This window comes from Penicillium coprophilum (genome assembly GCF_028826855.1).
Source record: "Penicillium coprophilum strain IBT 35676 chromosome Unknown utg000007l_segment0_segment0, whole genome shotgun sequence".
NCBI lineage: Eukaryota > Fungi > Ascomycota > Eurotiomycetes > Eurotiales > Aspergillaceae > Penicillium > Penicillium coprophilum.
Window position 1 is genome coordinate 891,748 of NW_026622726.1, and position 19,506 is coordinate 911,253.

The following is a 19,506-nucleotide window of genomic DNA, read 5'->3' on the forward strand; positions in this document are numbered from 1 at the left end:
CGACGTATGTCACGATCACGATACCTTGCTGCATGACCCTAGAACATGGTCAGATGGCGTTATAGTACTCAATACTCAAGGCGGATAACCTAACAGCTTTTCCTTTTTTTTTTTTTGTTCTGTCCTCTTTTTCGGCTGGAAGTTTGGAAGATAAATGCTGTTATAGCTTGTTTGTTCTCAAATCTTTCAATGAACTCAACCTCAGTACCTTCCAAGGGTTATCTTCCAAACTTGCTTTGCTCATTGATCGTATTCCGATTCACACATTTCGACGCATCGCCCTTCCTTTCCTATTTTCTTTCTGTCAAATCCTTTCGTCTGTGTACTTCATTCCAACTTTGATACTCTCTTTCTATCTCTACTGGCGCCCTGGTGTCGCATTGTCCTCTTTCACCTCAAATTGTCTTTTCCCCTTTGCTGTTATGGGTTGTCTTTGCCTGTTTCTTTTGGGACTCGGTACTAATCTCTGGTGCCATTATATTCCTCGCATCTTCCAATGATTCGTGTCAAGTGTGATAACTTCTGTCTTGGGCTCTCAGATATAACCCTTCCACTTTTTAGCTTTGAAGAAGTTGGCGAAGATTTTAACCTGTTCTATCAGAAGAAGAACACTTGCCATCCACAGTCTCCAAGATACGTTCTGGTCCTGTCATATCGCGCGACATATTTTAGATAAGTTGCCCGTTGAGAGGCCCTTTCATGCACACTAGCTTGTTTCATTGGAATCATATCAATTTTCTCAAATCTTTTAGACAAAAAGTCGTAGACTCCAATTTATTTCCCTATTCACTGAGGACTTTTGCTTGGCCATGTATAGCCAGCTTCATAGTTATTCTGAAAAAAAAAAAACCCCTAATAAATAATTACGAACAACCAATCGAAACAAAGCTTTGCAAAAACCCTCCCAATGAAGAGCATCACTCAATACACTTCATAATTCATACCAATACCCGTTTCATCAAACGCAACAACCACTCAGCATCTTCCCACCCACCCTGGGTTCCAGGCTTCTCAATAGGAGCGGCACCGCCGGTAGAACTCGCCGCATCATCAGACAAGTCCTCATCCCCAACTGAGCCAAGCGAAAGCCCATCGTCATCTCGCCTAGAAACAAAAATAGGCTCCTCAAATGTAACAGTAGTAGTAGTATCCGCCGTACCAATACGCGAAACAGCCGCAGCAGGCACAGCAGTAGGCCACTCCTCAACCCCGAAAAGCGTCCACTCAACCAACCGATCAATCCAAGAGCCGAGCCCGAACCCACGCTCACGTGTCAGCTGCTGCAAATCCGCCTCATCAAACTCATCCGGAGTCTCATCAGAGCTACACGAGTACTCAGACGAAGAGTCCTCTTCGCCCGAGCCCGCTCCCTCCCAATACACAGAGTCTTCATCTAACCCGCGCTCGCGGTGCTGTAGCGATGCCATCTCCGCGCGGAGATGTGCGTCCACGAAGTCCGGCACAAGGGGACTACGGCCGCGCGCCTCGGGGCTTGCCGTGCGTGTGGCGGTACCTGTGTTCGTTCCCGACCCGGTACATACCTTTTCTGCTGTCGTTGAGCTAGATGATACCGCTGGAAGGGAGGTCATGGTAAGTTCGACTCTACTGCCGCGTCTGCTGCCGGCGCGGGAGCGGGAGGCGCGACGGGAGAGGGCGCCGGCCCCGCCTGGGGTTGAGGCGCCGGAGCGAGAAACGCGCCACGAGGCGCCTGATTTGGTGCGGTGGTGGTGGCGGTTGGTGGGTGTTTCGTCGAAGGGTGTGAGGCTTGTTGAGCTCTCGCGCTTAGAGAGCCAGCTTTGGCCTTTTTCCTCGCGCGTCGAGGATGCTAGTGCGATGCCTGCACGAAGCATCCATTCTGTGTCGGATTTGGATTTCGGCGTGCTGTCCGACAGGGGGCGTCGTCCTTGCAAATGAGAGATGCTGTGATGCTTCTTGTGTGTGTCTTGCATGTGGTGGAGGGCATGGCTTAGCTCCCTTTTATGCAGATTCATGTCACTAAAGGGGCCTGCCCCTGTAGAGGTCTTGCTGCGCTTGTGGTGGCGGCTTCGCGAGTTGCTACGTGAGTGGGAGAGGATCGGTGGCGTGCTTGGGACTGAGAGGCTGGATAGATAGGATGATGCTGGTGGTGTGCGGGTACCACTAGCGGGAGTATCATAGTCACGGTGATTGAAGTAGTCGGTTGGATCTGTGTCGTCGTCAATGGGAAACTGTGGGTTTAAGGGTGCTAGAGAGATATGGTGAAGGGATGGGTATGAGCGACGGGACCGGAAGCCTCCCGAGGTGGTGGACTATATATATGCCACGTTAAATCTCCAATTTATGTCTTTTTTTTAAGGTCAGGGAGTAATTTACCTCCATCGTGAGTTTTCCAGCTGAATCCTCGAGCAGAATCAGAGAGGAAGAGATCGAGATGGTAGAAATGCGGAGTTGCTGCACGTGCGGTTGGCATGTGAAAGCGGCCGAGCCCCGGCAATTGTGTTGAAGTTCTTGTGCCCGAGGATAGATATATAAATGATGAATAGGAGATAGATTGGAATCTTGTTGAACATAAATGAGCAGAATGAGGTGGAATGACCTATGGATGACGGATCTATAAAAATCATCCAACATTGCGAGGAGGCCTGGTACAGTCCAATCATACGACGATACAATTGTGGCATGATGAGTGCTCGTTTGGTGCAGTTAGTTTTTATGTATGGAAAACTGAAGGGTTATCTATTTGCACAACATAGCTATTTCACTATCTGAACGAATATATCAATACACATCATGATCGCTTACAGGTTCGAATCTCCAAAGTCCAAATATCCCTGACCCTTGGCCCTCAAGTCTTCGAGAACATTGTACTCCATAATCCACTTCATGCGCTCCTTCAATGCATCCGGGTTGAAGTTGTTGGACATCTGGTCGGGAGAGTCTGAGCTAGCCAGCTTGCCGGCTTCGTAGCTGGTCATTGTGACCCGGTCTGTCCGCGGCTTGCGCAGGTCCTGGTAAAACTTGAATGCAGCTTCTAAGTCATCTATTTTCCAGTGTCTAAGGACCGTTGCAAGGGCGATGCCAGATTCAATTGCCATGCATGTTCCTTGACCTATAACATGCTGTTAACATATGTCTCGCATTAGGGCTAGACGAAGATCGGATACAACGTACCTTGATGAGGAAGAGTCGAATGCGCCGAGTCCCCAAGTAAAATGATACCGGCATCCTTCTGGTCATCCTTCATCTCATACCACTTATCGATTGGGTTGCGCACGTATAGCGCCTGCTTGAGCATCTTGCCGTCCTCTGAACTCTTGCGCAAACCGGCAATAATATGTTGCACCTCCGGGCACCAGTCATGGACGTGCTGATGCAGACTATCGATATCTGAGCGGGACATCCAGCTTTCAGAGTCCCATGCCTCAAGCGGCTCAGACATGAAACCGATCACAGCAGCACGATCGGTCTCCGTCTCCTGATTACCAATAGGCAAGATCAAGACATGTCGCTTGGGCCCACGAAAGTTAACTGTCTTGCGCAGAAGCTGCGCTGTCTCAATGGGCAGGTCCTTGTAGTCGACGAAACCACGATACACTACCTGACCCGAGTAGATGGGGCTATCTCCCAGCCCCATATCCCGGCGCACATTAGACTTGATACCATCACAGCCGATCACAATATCTGCCTCGGCGGTGCTGCCATCTTGAAAATGAAGGGTGTAAGGTGCAGCATTGGGGGCAGCGTTACGGTTGACAGACACTAGGTGCTTGCTCAAGTTCAGGCTTGACTCAGGAATACGCTCCTTCAATGAGTCCAGTAGGTGGGCGCGGTGCAGCAGGCGCGCGTGGGGCTGCGAGAATTCACCAATGTGACCTATGTCATCTCCGGTTTTGTAGTTGTGGTATTCCATATAGCTGGGCAGCTTGCGTGAGGACTTGCGCATCATGCTCTCTTGCAGGCCGAAGGCATCTAGAACTCGGTTTGCGTTCGACGTGATGTTTACGCCGGCACCGACTTCACCAAACTGCACAGCTTGTTCATATAGTTGGACGTTCTTCAGGCCAACATACAGTGCGGCGTTGAGGAAGGACATGCCTCCTAGGCCGCCACCAATGATTGCGACTCGTTTGTCTTCGAAGCCCATTGTAAATGTGGGGTATTTTGATAATGAAATGCGGAGCAACTTGGAAGTCCTGAAAAGAGAGTGATGGTCGATACTTGAGGTTCTCAAGAAAGCTTTATATATATTTGCTCGGACTTCCCCCTCAGGGCTCCTCTGATGGATTACCCGATCAACCATCTTTGAGACGCCCTTCGGAGGGCGAAGTGTGGGGTGAGCAATGATTCCGACGTTTTACCTTGAATTTTCCGAATTTCAATAGACATTGATGTGGTATACATACCATATTTTCCAAATCTTGAGATTTCAACGAATAAGCGGGACATGTAACAGTGAGCATATTCTGTTATATATCACTTACAGTGATGTCGGATTCAGTCACGCTGAGTAACTCTCAATATAAAACATAGATATGGTATCTATGTATATATTTTGTTTGACGCAGCCCTGAAAATCCGAGATAGTTCACAACTAGTTATATTGTACAATATGGAATATCTGCATGAGAACAGAATGAAGTCTGGGTATAGAGTCGGAAGGCCCCATTTTTAGAGCAGCCACATCCGAAAGCCCCAAGGCAGTCGGATCATCCTTTGATTGGCTCACCGGCAGTTGAGAACCCTAATTGTGGCTGACTCCACTATATCAAATCATCATCCTGGTCATTGGCTGGGTAAAGTCGAGAAAAGAAAATTACACTGGGACTTCGGGATATGTTCTATAGACTCCGTAATTAACCGCTTTTTACTCCACAATTTTTCCCTTGTTCACAACGAAGCCCTCCAATGCGGCAATAGCCGCCCACAAACGATTTTCGGCTTCCGGGAAGACCAGAGAGCGCGGGCTGTAGAAAACCTCGTCATCCACTTCCTCCGGGTGGCGGGGCAGGCAGTGCATGAACTTCCAGCCTTCCTTAGCGCCACCACGCTTGGCCAAATCAGCAGTGATCTGGAAGCCTTCGAAGGCCTTCATGCGCTTCTTGGACTCCTCCTCCTGGCCCATGGAGACCCAGGTATCCGTAACCAGGATGTCGGCGTCCTTGACGGCTTCCTCGGGAACGTTGGTCTGGGTGAGCTTGCCAGCATTGGGGACACCCTCACCAGCGCGCTTGATGATGTCAATCATATCCGCAGGGATCTCGTAGCCCTTGGGAGTAGCAACAGCCATATCAACACCCATCTTAGTAGCGCCAATGGCCAGATCGAACAGAACGTTGTTCGCATCACCAACCCAAGCGATCTTAAGACCCTCCAGACCCAGGCTGGAGAGCTTGTGTGCCTGAGACGGGAAAGTCTCGTAGATAGTCAAGAAGTCGGCGATGATCTGGAGCGGGTGGAAGGAGTCGCACAGCGCATTGATCACAGGCACAGTGGAGTGCTGTGCTAGACCGGCGACGTCCTCATGCTTGGCGACACGCGCAACGATGCACGAAACCATGGACGAAATCACGACGGAGGTATCGTAGAGGGACTCGTTGACACCGAGCTGGATGTCATCCTTTCCGAGGAACATGGGGTGGCCTCCCATTTGGACGGTGGCGGCTTCCGTGGATACGCGGGTGCGAGTACTGCGCTTGTTGAACATCATGGCCACGGTCTTTCCGGAGAGGGATCCCAATAGGCGTTCCGGAATGGCTCCGGACTTGATGGCACGCTTGTGCGACGCAGCATTGCGGACCAGGGTAGCGAATTCCGTGGGGGTCAAGTCGGCAATGGAGAGAAGGTGACGAGGAGCGAAAGGGGAGGTGGGAGGTAAAGTCGGTGTCTGGTGGGCAAATCGTCGGATTCCATTAGCCTGGAGTGTTCGACGCAAAGATGAGGTGGAGCCGGCCAATTGGTTTACACTTTGGGCACCGTAACGTGCGGCAGCTGTGAGACCACTAGCCATGATGAGCTGGGGTTTATTGGTGAGGAATTGGAGTGTTGGGGGAAAGGGAAAAAGAATGGGGCCCTAAAAATGAAGAAGAGTGACTCAATAAATCTGGTGGATGTGCGAGGACATTGATGCCTTGGCGCCTAATAATCCAGGCGTCAAGGTGTCGATCTCTCCACAGTTCCATGGCTCCGTTATCATCGGCTTATCGTCATCGAGGGAGCGCCTCTTCCTTGGAAGGTTACATCTTGCCTCTCTCCCTCTCTCTCTTTCTCTGTGTTACATTATTTGGATTCATCCTTTTGATGTGACTGCTATTAGACCCATTGGTTACAACTCATTTTGATTTATCAGTACATTTAGGGCCACGATGGCTGACGAGGCAGACCGGCCTCTGCTAGCCACGCAGATTGGCTCCGAAAGAGCCTCCGACGACCAGCTCAGGCCGTCAAATCAATTATCAACAGACTCCTCCAATATTTTACAAGATGAAGATGACATGACGGTGTATAGCAGCGAGCAGAGACTATCGCGACCTTCTTCTGGCGGGGCTCAGGGTAATAATACATCCCAAGTCGCAGCTTCTGAAGGCGCTAGCCGACCTCTGCTGGATGGACCGTCTAGCCCCCCTGAATGGCCCACCGTGAGAACATCTCTCGACGAGCCTAGGCCATCATATGAATTGTCATCGGAATCAACACCATTATTACACCGCCGTGAAGATGAACTGATCTACGGGACCCGACAAGGATTGTCGCGATCCTCTTCATTCGCATCACAGAACCCGCCCGAGGATGCTGCAATCAAGAGGCGGAGCCACGTACCGTGGCCGACGGTCATCTCTCTCGCTCTTTTAACGCTCAGTGTTTTGACGATACTTGTACTCGCCTTTGCTGCTCCGGCGGCGGTCAAAGAATATGCACAACAAGCTGCTATCTTTAAACCGACGGCAGTATCGATTGATTCTACGACATCCGAGGGCGTTCGAGCCCGGGTTCAGGGCGACTTCGTGATGGATTCAGGTCGTGTGAAGACTAAATCCGTTCGAGGTATTGGTCGGTTGGCGACATGGATTGCCAGGGAAGTGGAGACGGGGCCATCGAATGTTGAAGTTTATCTCCCAGAATATGGGAATGTGCTTGTCGGAATCGCATCATTGCCATCTATCAAAGTGAACATTCGTAACGGTCACCATACCCATGTCGACTTCCTCACTGATCTAGAGGCTGGTGACATTCGAGGAATCCACGCGATAGCTATTGATTGGATCGAGGGAAGACTAGGCCGCCTTAGTGTGAAGGGCAAGGCAACGATGCATCTCAAGTCAGGATTGATCACTTTAGGAACTCAGATTTTGACGGATTACATTATCATTGAAGGTAAAGTATATTTGTCCTTTTTTGGTACTGGAACATCTGAGTTAACCCCCTTGCAGAACATGACTTCCCTACTCTGCCAAAAATTGATATCCTCAAGCTGAATGTGCATGATGCAGACAGTGGTGCCATGGCAGTAGATGTCTTACTTTCGTCTGTGATTGATTCTCCCTTCGCTCTCACAGTTCCTGCCCTTGGATTTGACATTCTGGTGCCCAATTGTTCGCCAGGAGATCCTTATATTCTGGTGGCCGATGCAAAGACAAGCGCAGTGGACGTTCACCCTGGCCAGGCAACTGCAGTCGGTGTTGATGGTCTTATCCAACAGCTACCCGGTGAATTGACTTCTACCTGCCCAGGACAGGATGGCTCTCCTCTAGATCTTTTGGTTTCGAGCTTCATGCAAGGTCTTGAAACGACTATTTTTGTTCGTGGATCTGATGCACCATCGCCCAATACCCCGGCATGGATTGTTGATTTGTTGCGCAGCGTGACTGTGCCTCTTCCATTCACGGGACATGCGTTGGGCAACCTCATGAAGAACTTCACAATGTCCGATACTCATTTTTCCCTTCCTAACCCTTTCGCGGAGCCAGATTCTCCAGAATCACAACCCACAGTGTCTGCTCTAGTGAAGGTCCTCATTGCTTTGCCAGAGGAGATGAATTTTCAAGTAGAAGTCCCGCAAGTCCGTGCCCTTGCAGATGTCTACTACAAGGAAGAGAAGTTTGGTGTGTTGAACATCAGCCACTGGCAAGATGCCAACTCCACAATGGTGGATGATGAAGATGGATCATCTGCACTCCTTGTTGAGTTTGCCATAAAAGACGCACCATTGCAAGTCACAGATGACGGTCTTTTGGCAGAGGTCATTCAAGCAATGCTTTTCGGTAGCGAAACAGTCATACTGCGGGTTGCTGCCACTGTAGACACAAAGGTCTCGACTGGTTTGGGCCGCTTCGCGGTACGAGGAATTCCTGCGGAAGGGAAGGTACCCGTGAAGAGTATGTTTTCATGATTTAGAAGATCTTAGTACAAATGAAGAATATTTTGGCCATTGACTATGTCATAGCTTCTCTCGGCAACTCACTTGACCAAATCAATCCACGCGTCGTCTCACTACAGATTAAGAACACGACTGAATCTTCGATGTTAGTGTCTACACAAGCAAACTTTACCAATCCAACGAATTACTCGGCCACAGTCCCCTTGATTGACCTTCTCATACTCTACAATGACACTTCTGTGGCCCACATCACCGCTCAGAATATTTCTATTCGGCCCGGCAACAACAGTTACGTGCCCATCGACTTCTTTTGGTGCCCGTTGGACGCAGACGGAGTAGATGGCGTCGAGGCAGGACGGGCGTTGCTTTCATCCTATATATCAGGTCAGTTCCTCCTCGATGGTATGCATACACGTGGTGGACTACGCTGATGCTTTAACGAAGGATCCAATACAACAATCACTATCAAAAGCCACCGAAACACGATTCCATATCTACCACACCTAGGCGAAGCATTATCAGTTCTAAACATCACTGTTCCTGTCCCTCGCATATCAATTCCGGGCTCACCAGACAACAATGATGAGGACAAAAAGCCTCATTTTATACAGGATGCAACGGTACATGGCCCTTTTGGTCATACGATGTCTCTACTCAAAAGAGAGGGAAAAACTTCTAACTGACACTTACTCTAGTTCTACCTTTGGTCGTCCACAGCAGAATTCACCCTCTCATCCCCCCTTACCGAAAACAGTATTTTGATCACCTCAATCGACGCAACGGCTTACTATGAGAAAAATGAGCCAATTGGCCGAATCAATAACCGTAAACCCTTTGAAGTGCCGCCTGGTGTATCCAAGAGCCCACGCCTGCCAGTCGATCTGGACATGGGCGGGGTTGGGTACGACGCCTTGCGGAAGGCACTCGGTCAGTCGTTGGAGATGGATGCTGCCGCTAAGGTCGGAGTGTTGATAGGGAACTATATGGATGTCATTCTCTACCATGGGAAGGGTATTGCGGCTAAAGTAAGAATCTAGAGGGTCGGAGAGCTGCCATGACACCTGATGGAGGTCTTGGTCTTGGGAATGGGATGCGCTCATTGCTGCTGGATCAGGAATGCCCAGTTTCCCATGATCTTTGGATGGAGAATTCGCTCGGGTCAATCCCTGACTATTCTTATGAGCGTGTGTACAATATGCTCCTAATTTACATCCAATGAAAACCAATTGAGTTTTAAGCTGAGCCAGAGTAAAGCCAGAAGTTCAAGCTAGAAGTATACAAAAGACCTAAAATGACTCCCACGGTTCTATAAAAGACGAACGCTTTTACTCCTGTCCTGGTAGGAAATGGCTGAGCGGGATCAGTCATGGCCTACCAGGACCAGGAAAGAAAGAAAAGACAAATGATGCCGGATTGAAGATCAAAATGTATTTATCCGAGCTTGTGCGTGCGTTCCAACACCGCCATGTCCATTCTTGCCGAAATTAAAATCATCCGGGGCTCTTGCTCTGGGTCTTCTGAAGGAGACCGTCCTCCCTCCTTTCTCTCTTTTTTTGATGTTTCTAATTCTCACCATGTAACATTCCACAGGTACCTATATGTGAGCTTACTTTTGAGATTCTCTATAGTCTCATTTAGGCGATGTTAAAACGGGCTATATATTGTACAATGGACCCTCTATACTGTATAAATATGCACGCTGAAGCGTTTCCAGGCGATCATTAATCCAACTTAGCCGTGAGCAGTTAAAACTTCTTTCAGATGAATACATGCAGTGTCTACATTGTTCTCTCACTTTGTCTAGTCAGGTTGTCACCCTGTAACGCTATCGACTGCAAGCAGATACCTATATAGAGATGGAAATAGCGATACCACACCATTAATGCCATACTAAAAATGCCTCAAGAGTGATTGTCTCCCTGATTAATGACTGGAACGTTATTGGGAATACTAGGAGACCCGGGGAGTATGTACGATCTCCGATCTAGCCAACGCGAAGGAGACGCGGAACATATTGTAACCGTACACCGCCACTTGAAGTATCATTTCATCATACAGCCATTTGTGTTTGGAAAAGGACTACATGGAGATGCGAGGGAAACAAGAGCTTTCATTTTACATACAATGGCTAAGCCATTTATTTCCAAATTAGATCAACTCCACGGAAAAGCTAGAAGATATACAAAGCCAAGAGACCGAACTAATCCTGTTCGGGTACATAAGTTTTTTGAGTTGGAAATTCGATATAAAGCTTAGCCAGGGGGGAGTGTGCTGGCATCGACAACGTCGGCAGCATCCTTCTCAATTTCCTCGTTGGGCTCACTCAGAGGAGAGCGGGGAAGGGCCATCAGACCAGTCCGGGTGGACTCGAGAATACCGAAGGGACCGATCAGCTTGAGGAAAGAGTCGATACGGGAAGGCTTGGCAGAACTGTAGGAGAATGAATGAGTCAACTGTGGTCAAAATGTATGAGTCAAGAAAATACTTACACCTCGACAATGCAGTTGTTAGTGCTGATATCCAGGATTTTACCACCGAACTGGTGAGTCAGGCGGGTAATGGCATCCAAGTGCTCGTGCTTGTGACGCAGAGCCTGACTCTGGGGAAGGTGACGGGGGTGGTATTGCTGGGCCGTGTGGTCAAGGCTGTGGTGCTTGTGGTCCAGGGAGTCTGGCGAGGTGGTGATCTCGCGGTGGTGCTGGAGAAGCTCCTCGAAGAACTCGGGGCCAAGGATAGAGACCTTAGCCAGAAGAAGCTCACGCTGCACAAGAGCGGAGTCGGTGTAGTCCAGCACAGCCCAGACGGGGACGAGGTCGTCTAGCTGGCGGCGAGCCTGCTCAACGACACCGTCCTGGCCCTGCAGAACGATGGTCATGCGTGAGAGATCCTCGACCTCGGTGTTGCACACCACCAGACTGTCGATGTTGAAGCCGCGAGCGGCCAGGATACCAGACACACGGGACAGCACACCGGGCTCGTTCTGCACGAGGCAGTTCAGGACATGCCGCTTGGGTGGGTTGGTGGGAGCCACAGGAGTCTCATAAAGAATGGAGGAGACGGCGGTCGGAGCATCCCATTGAGGGGAAGCATCGGAGACCGGCAATGGCAGAGGAGACCGACGGTGCAATGCCTTGTAGGCAAGAGCTGAAGTTGAGCTCGATGATGCACGAATAGAGGTGAATCGAGGAAGCGTAGCAGCACGGGACCGGGCACTAGCTGCCACAGATGACAGCTGCGACGCTGACCCCAGGGACAGCGTCAATGGGCGCCTGAAAGCCATGAGGAGTTCAAGTGATGTGAATGGGTTGTGCGATGATTCACCAGATTCGCCCCGGGGATATTCTTTTTGGTAGGCCGACCTCGGCGACCGCCTGCTGACTCATAGTAAACTAGATCCAAAAGGGTGTAGTGCATCTGCCGGCGACGAAGGCACGTGATATGATACCACGTGACCTTGAATCCTCAACACGGCCAAAAGGATTGCCAGAAAACCGGACCAGCTCTTGGAAATGAGAAATATATAATATAACTGACTCTTCTAAAGACTTTGAGCTTTTCAATTTACTAAAGATTTCCCCAGTTTTGGCGCTGGTGGCTTTGTTTGTTGGCTGTTCGGCCTTCCGCCTCTAAAACTCCTTCCCGCGATCGATCTGGACCTTTTTGAGCTTCTTTTCCCCGACCTTTCCTTTTCTTCCTCACTCTACCCCACTTTTCACCATGGCGGATGACGAACACCGAGTCAAGCGGTCTCGCTTTGACCAAACTGAACCTGAGCCCCGTCGATCCCGATTTGACCGACGCTCTCGATCTCCGTCCAACCGCCAGTCAGAGTCGGCCCGCACTCGCAGTCCGCTGAGTCGCCCGTTGAGTCGCAGCCCTGGTGCAGATGCTCCAGCAAAGTCATCTGCAGTGGATCCAGCTGCCGCCGCAGGTTTGTTACACTTGGGCTCATACAATGCCATAAATTGGATTTTGTGGCTAATTATGGTGGTCTTGATACAGCGGCAGCAGCAGCCAAGATCAATGCGCAACTTCAGGCGAAAAAAGGCATTCAACATGTTGATGTCCCTCCGATCCGCTCTGTGAATATACAGTCACTTCGATTCGTCCTGCCCAACTTCTAACCTTGTTGAACAGGCCGACAATGCGACAGAGAATTCCCAATCGCCCTCCGCCGAGGGCGCAGCGAAGTTGAATGCGGAAATCTACGTCGCAGATGGAGACTACATCAAGGACATCGAGATCAACGATCTCCGCAATCGCTACACCCTGACGAAGGGTTCTACTCAGAAGATGGTAATTACCCCCTTTGTCGCCTGCTGATTTTCCAGCCATGTTCATCGTCGAAGATTGGGAAACCTTGAATCTTCTTCCTCGTCGTTCTGCTTTCTTCTTTCCGACTGGATGACGCTTACCCTTCACTAAAACATAGCATCAAATTCACCCTCTGTTGCATCTGCTGACCTCCGCTGCGTGACTTATAGATTCAAGATGAAACCGGCGCCGGTACGACTTCCTTTTATATATTCAACTTTAGACAAAGAAAGTCTCACTCACTGTTTTTTTCTCTCAAGATGTGACAACCCGAGGCAACTATTATCCCGACAAGAACATGGCTACTGCTGCAGTAAGGAATGCCTGCCAAAGATTGGCGAGACCGAGTGCTGATTATTCCGATTTAGAGCCCCCCCCTTTATCTACATGTGACCAGCACCAACAAGGATGGTCTGGAGAAAGCGGTCGCTATGATTAATGATCTGATGCAAAAAGAACTTCCGAACCTGGTTGACGAGCGACGCTTCCGCCGCCGGGAACCCGAGCAGCAGGTTGAGCGGGATGAGTATGGCCGTGTATGGAACTGTGATTTTACCTTTGTTAATGTAAAAGTCTGGCTAATTCTCTAAACAGCGTAAATGGCCGGATGAGCGCATCCCCATCGATCTTGAGCCAATCCCTGGTTTCAACTTGCGCGCTCAGGTTGTCGGACAGGGTGGTGCTTATGTGAAGCACATCCAACAGCAGACTCGTTGCCGTGTTCAGATCAAGGGCCGTGGCTCTGGATTCATCGAATCGAGCACTGGTCGTGAAAGTGACGAAGCGATGTTCCTCCATGTGGCGTGAGTTATCATAAATATCCTTACTGACCTTGTTTCCCACTTGCATTTCGCCCGATTTACTTCCACCCCACTGATGAGCTTTTACTGACACTCTTTAAAGTGGTCCAGACGCCAACGATGTCCAGCAAGCAAAGGAGCTGTGCGAGGATCTTCTAACCAATGTCAAGGAACAATACCAGCGTTTTAAGGAAAATCCACCCCAACACAACTACGGTGGATACGGCAACCGCGGCGGTGATCGTGGCGATCGAGGTGATCGCTATCAAGGAGGAGGTGGTGGCGGCTACGGCGGTGGCTACAACAATCGCCAGCAGCATAATACTTCCTCTGCTAGTCCTGCAGGCCAGGCTGCTGCTGTTGCTTCCCCAGGTGCTGCTGCCACACCCACCGCCGCCGACTACAGTGCCCAGTATGCCCAGTACTACGGCACTACCGACCCATATGCTGCCTACGGTGGATACCAGAATTATGTCGCATACTACCAGTACTATCAGCAAATGGCTGCCGCCCAGCAGCAGGCCGATGGAACTGCTCCGCCTCCTCCGGCCAGCGAGGCCCCTCCTCCGCCCCCTGGCTCAGGTTCCCCGCCACCTCCGCCTCCTGGTGCAGGTGGCAGTGGCTACAGTGCGGTATGTTGCCTGCGCGCCATTCATTCGAGCTCTGTTTACTGATATGATCACAGGTCCCTCCACCCCCTGGTCTTTAAGCTAAAACCTGTTTTGGTGGGTTAATCTTGTGCCTTCCGCTGTCCAGTCGCAATCCATTTGATATTCACGGCAAACAAAAGCATGTCCTGGTCGTTTGCAAAAACGAGGGTATACAGCGATTTCTTTTCGTCAATCTCTTTCTAATCTCTTTGTCGTTGCTAAAGAAAGTCTAGCAGTTTGCCTTGTTCTAACCTTTTCATTTGCCTATTTTCTCCATACTTGGTAAACTTGATAATCGTGTTCATAATAAAAGGCTTGCTTATTGACAGTGGATTTCTTGCTGTGGCTAAACTATTTAGAAGCGAGCACATATTGCTGAGCGGTTCGGATGCTGGATTTCATATCTATGTCCCGGTGGTATATGTGAAGTATAAAAAAAATCCCTCCCCCTTGCGCCATTCATGCTGTTGTCGCCTCAAAAATGCAAGCAGAAATCTTAACAGAAGTAAAAAGATGACAAAAGAAAACACTAAATCGTACAGCATAATCAAACAGAATGATGTCGCTCAGTCGAAATCTGCGTATAGGAGAGCCATCTGAGTCTCGGATGCCATTTTCTCCCGGCGCTTTGTCAACCCGGCAGGACCCTCTTTGCAGAAATCGCAGGCGAAGTCGCAAGGGGATGAGCTCGTAACCGACAAACCCTCTCTGGCCGGCAGTTGTGATCCCATTTCTTCCAGCTCGAAATCTCCAAAGAACTCTTTGATCAGTTCGTGTCTACACCTCCTAATACTCTCACAGTACCGAATTACCTTGCCGAAGCTTTCAAGCTTAGCCTCTCGATTTTCGGGGCCCTTTGCACGGTGAGATTCAGTATCGCGGTGGATCATAGTCTCTATGAAGTTTCTCTCTTGAATTCCGTAGTAGACAAGTGAGGCAGCGGCGCGGCCGTCTCGACCTGCACGACCCGACTCTTGGACAAAACTTTCGAAGCTTCGCGGTGGCGTCCAATGCACAACGAAGCGGACATCTGGATTATCGATGCCCATCCCGAAGGCATTGGTTGCCACGATAATGGAGAAAACGGGTGTCTTTCCCCCATCAGCTGGCTGGAATGGCCGAGACGACTTCCATGTTGATTGAATGTGTGCGCGCTTGGTGGCTTCCACGCCGGCGTGGTATGCCACCGCCGTGACCATCTCGTCCGAGGAATGGGATAGCCGGCTGGCGAGATGCTCAGCCATAGCTCGAGTCCCCACATATACGATTCCCGACATTGGAGGGAGTAGTGCCACTCCGCCGCCAAGTCGGGCTTCTCGTCGGGTTTTGATGCCGCTGAGCCATCTCAGTAGGTTTTGCAGCTGGCTCTCTTCTGCGCTATTGTTATCACCGGCGAAATCTGCAAGGTATCGAACTTCGTAGTGAATATTTGGTCGGTCCGACGGAGTGTTGAACAGCCGGAGATTCTCAAGATCCAGCCCTAAGATGTTGATCATGTCTGAGCGAACTCGGGGGGTCGCAGTCGCAGTCAAAGCAGTAATGGGGACAGTTGGATCGACGAGATTCCTTCTGAACCAGCCAAGCTCTTTATAAGCTGGCCGGAAGTCATGACCCCATTCACTTATGCAATGCGCTTCATCAATGGCAACGCGTATAAGCTGACCTTGCTTGTGAACTATGAGCAGGCGGCGGCGGAAGTTGTCCGTCTGGCATAGCTCCGGTGTTACATAAAGAAGACGTGTGCTCGGGTGGCCACATAGCATGTCCTCGAAAACGCGCTGCCTCTCATCATGAGTAGTATTTGAATTAATCGTGGCGACTGATACACCAAGAGCTTTCAATGTGTTTACTTGATCTGTCTGCACGGGATTAGCTAAATAATTGCAGACATTCTAGGAACACACTCACCATCAGTGAGAGAAGTGGACAAACCACGACAGTCACTGGAGATATTCTTGTCAGGCTGATCTGCCATTGAGAATAAGAGATACTGAACACTCACGCCCCCAATCCTTGAGTACTGCAGGTAGTTGATAGCACAAGCTCTTTCCAAACGAAGTGCATGCTTGAAGGAAGACATCCTGCCCTTGGATGACGGAGGAAATCACTTCCCGTTGAAGTGGACTATGTGGTGGAGTAAGTAAATTGACCTTCTTCTCTAGCTTGTCAACTCACCGAAAATCATTCTTTTTGAAGGTGTGTTTCAAAACCCATCGCATATTGGCTATTTGACGCGTCACCGCCGGATTATCGTCCATTGTGCTTCATAGTAAAGATAGATAAGTTGAGAGTGGTAGGTGAAAATGCAGTAGAAGAAGATTGAGTCTTCAAACGCGTCCCAGAACGCGGTGTCACGTGGGACCTGTTACTTCCTCTTTGGGGTTGATTCAATTTGATTTCAGTTTTGCGCAAAGATGTGATGACAATGCAAAAGTACCTCAATAGATACGTAAGTTCTACAAGAGTGGACTTGATGTTCATGTGAAATAATACATTTGCGCCAAAGACACGCTAGGAAAGAGTCGGTATATGGCAGATCTATATGGAAAATAATGTACAAGTGCTGAATCCAAATTTCAGCCTGCTGCTCTTTCTTGTTCAGCGGTTCCGATGAGGATCCCTGGACATCTGTTTATCAAGTTCTTCCTTGATGGCGAAGACATCAACCGCTTTGCGCTGCTGCGGATGCCAAAGCCGCTCGAGTTGCAACCAGACCTCGAGAACCTCTTTGGGGCCACAGCATGTTCCAAATGCCTGCAGGATAACGGTAATCATCCGACGTCCAACAAAAAGACCATTTTCAAGACGCTGCTCGGGGTCCCAGGATTCTTCTTGCTCTGCTTCGCCGGGGAACTGCAAGCGAGGGTTGAAGACCTCATCTACATCAAGTTCCTCTATTTCTGTGGTTTCATCTTCATTTTCATCCAGTTCAGACTTTGCGGCTTGTTCATTGTCTCGAGAATCACCCATGGTAGAGCCCTCAGCAGCTTCCTCCGATCCCTGTGGATTTTCAACTGTATGCACCGTTGGCAAAGCCATGTACAACCCGTTGGGAGAATCGGTCACTGGTAGCTCCTCGACATCGATTGCCACGCTCTTAGCTAGTGGGTTCTCCCATGTCATCTTTCGGTTGTTCAAATTGAATCCACGTAGTCTTGTATTCGAGTCCCGAAGAGCCCGGATATATGCATGCCATGTCAGCCGAAGGTTTTCTGCACTCCATTGCTTTTTCCTCCGACCATGGAGAGCGAACCCTTCAAAGAGGAAAAGATAGATTATAGCACGTGGTGGGACAAGGAAGGTCTTCTCCATGTCACGCATGACAGCCATGAAGCTATCGAGCTGGCCAGTGTTGTAGGCGTAGTGTCGCAGGAAGATATAAAAAGTTCGCGTGTCAGGTGCGATGGAAAGAGAATCCTGGAGAGCACGGTGGTATTCCGGGAACTTCTCCTTGAGTGCCGCCGATTTCTTCAATACGCGACCTAACTTTCGGGCTTTTTCCCGATACTGGGGCATGTCATAGCTCAGATTTGACCCGCCAATGTTCAGGTTGGATCGATCGTCCAAACGCGCGAGGCGTTTGTTATTGCTTGACTGTTTCTCCAGCATGCGTGCATAGAGCTGCTCCGCAGTTTGGAGGTCGCCTGCCCGAAGAAAAGAGGCAATGAGGCAGTTCATGACAACTGTGTCGACAATCTCCCCGGATTTCACAAAGTTGTCAAAGGTCTCTCGAATACCTTCAACGTCCCGTATCATCCCAAAATAATAGATTTTGGATGTTTTTCCACACCGTGAAAAACTTAGGCCCCGCTCAGTCATTTCCTCCTCCAGACGATCAGCAACTTTAAACGCGCCGGCTTTGATTGCGATGTCAAACAAAATGTTGAATACCACTTCGTCAGCCTTCACTCCGGCGATATGTTCCATCTTCTGCCACATACCCACGGCTCGGATCAGATCTCGTTTCAAAACTTTGCCGTTGGCTCGGCCAGAAAGATGTATCGCAGAAGACCAGAGTGAGCGGGAAAGAGGAAGTCGAGCAGCTAGCATATCATCCACTAAGGCCAAATAGCGACGGGCATCTACCCATCGTCGATCTCGAGGATGCGCGAACAGACGTAAAAGAGCACCACGAGTGCGTTTCGAAAGCAAAGCTACTCCAGGTGCAGGCAAATCTCTGTATAATCGGAACAGGTATTGAGTTGATGGATCTGGCTCTTCCCACAATGTTCTGACCAGCTTCTCAACCGAGTGGATTTCCATTTGATCGTGCGATTCCTCTTTCCGCGTCTTTGTGTAACGGGAATAGGGTGCAACAACCTTCACTGCTTTCTTCCAATCATAATCTGCCAAGGACTTTTCGTATAGTTTTGACGTGGAGAGGCGTCTCTCCTTCTCGGGATGCAGCCATGACGGGAAGGATTGGCGGGGAAATTTGTCTGGCAGTTTGGGGTCGATGCCGATGCCGTTGTCGGGTTTGGTGTGTTCTGATATCTCTATTCTGCGGTCGAAATCATATGTAAAATCAAATCTTTCGGAGCGGGTTTGCGATTCCACGTCCGCATTCTTTGCCGGCCACAATGGTATATAGTCATCGTCTTCTGTCTTCCTCTCCTCCCGTGACTCGGTCTCCACATTATACTCCTCTGTATTGTCATCATCCGTACGTGCCAATCCATTGCTGATCAATCTTTTGGGTTGCGACAGATCAAACCTTGAGCTTGAATACTCTGGTTGTCGTCGGGGTGGTAGCGGTCTGCGACTAGTGGCGCTTTTGCTCTGGAATTTTTGAAGATTATGATCCGAGGCACCCCAAGCTACTGTCGACAACCCCCGACGACTCGGCGAGTGTTCGTGGCAGAAGCTTGCCAGAACCAGCGAGCCGACAAAAATATCTGCTATTGACGCGACGGAAGGGCGAGGACGACGGGGACAGAGCCTTCGGACCGAGGAGTTGTGAGAAGGGGGCTTCGAGGGAGGCATTGAGGGTTGTTGAAAGAGAGGAAGCTCATCCAAGGCCTGCTTGGGGTGAATTCGCAGGCTTGGCGAGCTGGGGGACCTATTTGGATGAGGCATGAGATAACAGACATCGTGGCATTAGGTAGGCCGCATCCAAAAGAAAGCCCGTTGCCACTCGCACAGGAGAGAGAGCAGTCTACTTTCTGGGCGCAAAAAGCAGACAAAAGGGGATAGGTTCAAGATTGGAAGACGTAAATGTGTTTTTCTGAAGATGAACGGCCTGCACTTTCTGGTCTGGCGGAGTCACCTCTCGACCAATCGGAGCCGCGCTTTGCCAATCCCATCTTTTTGCTGCCGCATCAACCACCTCGTCCCCTGTAGCGCACATCTTGTCTCTTGATTTGCGGTCCTGAGTCGCGTCTCAACTCTT

At 49.9% G+C, this 19,506-nt stretch overlaps 8 protein-coding genes across 8 annotated transcripts; 2 read left to right on the forward strand and 6 right to left on the reverse strand.

Annotated features, from left to right (window-relative positions):
* Window positions 1-938: 938 nt before the first annotated feature.
* On the reverse strand, window positions 939-2,358 carry N7500_010936 (DUF3984 domain-containing protein; the record flags this gene model as incomplete). The annotated part of the gene is made up of 2 exons (XM_056682074.1): window positions 939-2,288; window positions 2,353-2,358. The coding sequence occupies 2 exons, from the start codon at window positions 2,356-2,358 to the stop codon at window positions 939-941; spliced, it is 1,356 nt and encodes a 451-aa protein (XP_056527483.1).
* A 419-nt stretch (window positions 2,359-2,777) lies between these two features.
* On the reverse strand, window positions 2,778-4,123 carry N7500_010937 (uncharacterized protein; the record flags this gene model as incomplete). Its single annotated transcript, XM_056682075.1, has 2 exons — window positions 2,778-3,088; window positions 3,151-4,123. 2 exons carry the CDS (start codon window positions 4,121-4,123, stop codon window positions 2,778-2,780), a joined length of 1,284 nt encoding a protein of 427 aa, XP_056527484.1.
* Window positions 4,124-4,843: 720 nt separating this feature from the next.
* Window positions 4,844-5,986, reverse strand: argB (ornithine carbamoyltransferase; the record flags this gene model as incomplete). Its single annotated transcript, XM_056682076.1, has 1 exon — window positions 4,844-5,986. The coding sequence occupies one exon, from the start codon at window positions 5,984-5,986 to the stop codon at window positions 4,844-4,846; it is 1,143 nt and encodes a 380-aa protein (XP_056527485.1).
* A 355-nt stretch (window positions 5,987-6,341) lies between these two features.
* Window positions 6,342-9,390, forward strand: N7500_010939 (uncharacterized protein; the record flags this gene model as incomplete). Its single annotated transcript, XM_056682077.1, has 5 exons — window positions 6,342-7,350; window positions 7,407-8,351; window positions 8,420-8,755; window positions 8,798-8,973; window positions 9,049-9,390. 5 exons carry the CDS (start codon window positions 6,342-6,344, stop codon window positions 9,388-9,390), a joined length of 2,808 nt encoding a protein of 935 aa, XP_056527486.1.
* A 1,215-nt stretch (window positions 9,391-10,605) lies between these two features.
* Window positions 10,606-11,633, reverse strand: N7500_010940 (acetolactate synthase regulatory subunit; the record flags this gene model as incomplete). The annotated part of the gene is made up of 2 exons (XM_056682078.1): window positions 10,606-10,783; window positions 10,843-11,633. The coding sequence occupies 2 exons, from the start codon at window positions 11,631-11,633 to the stop codon at window positions 10,606-10,608; spliced, it is 969 nt and encodes a 322-aa protein (XP_056527487.1).
* A 437-nt stretch (window positions 11,634-12,070) lies between these two features.
* Window positions 12,071-14,176, forward strand: N7500_010941 (KH domain-containing protein; the record flags this gene model as incomplete). Its single annotated transcript, XM_056682079.1, has 9 exons — window positions 12,071-12,284; window positions 12,356-12,435; window positions 12,491-12,649; window positions 12,838-12,859; window positions 12,928-12,980; window positions 13,036-13,203; window positions 13,262-13,470; window positions 13,571-14,099; window positions 14,153-14,176. 9 exons carry the CDS (start codon window positions 12,071-12,073, stop codon window positions 14,174-14,176), a joined length of 1,458 nt encoding a protein of 485 aa, XP_056527488.1.
* A 507-nt stretch (window positions 14,177-14,683) lies between these two features.
* Window positions 14,684-16,375, reverse strand: N7500_010942 (putative RecQ family helicase RecQ; the record flags this gene model as incomplete). The annotated part of the gene is made up of 4 exons (XM_056682080.1): window positions 14,684-15,976; window positions 16,026-16,060; window positions 16,120-16,241; window positions 16,293-16,375. 4 exons carry the CDS (start codon window positions 16,373-16,375, stop codon window positions 14,684-14,686), a joined length of 1,533 nt encoding a protein of 510 aa, XP_056527489.1.
* Window positions 16,376-16,715: 340 nt separating this feature from the next.
* On the reverse strand, window positions 16,716-19,193 carry N7500_010943 (pentatricopeptide repeat protein; the record flags this gene model as incomplete). Its single annotated transcript, XM_056682081.1, has 1 exon — window positions 16,716-19,193. The coding sequence occupies one exon, from the start codon at window positions 19,191-19,193 to the stop codon at window positions 16,716-16,718; it is 2,478 nt and encodes an 825-aa protein (XP_056527490.1).
* Between the last annotated feature and the right edge of the window lie 313 nt (window positions 19,194-19,506).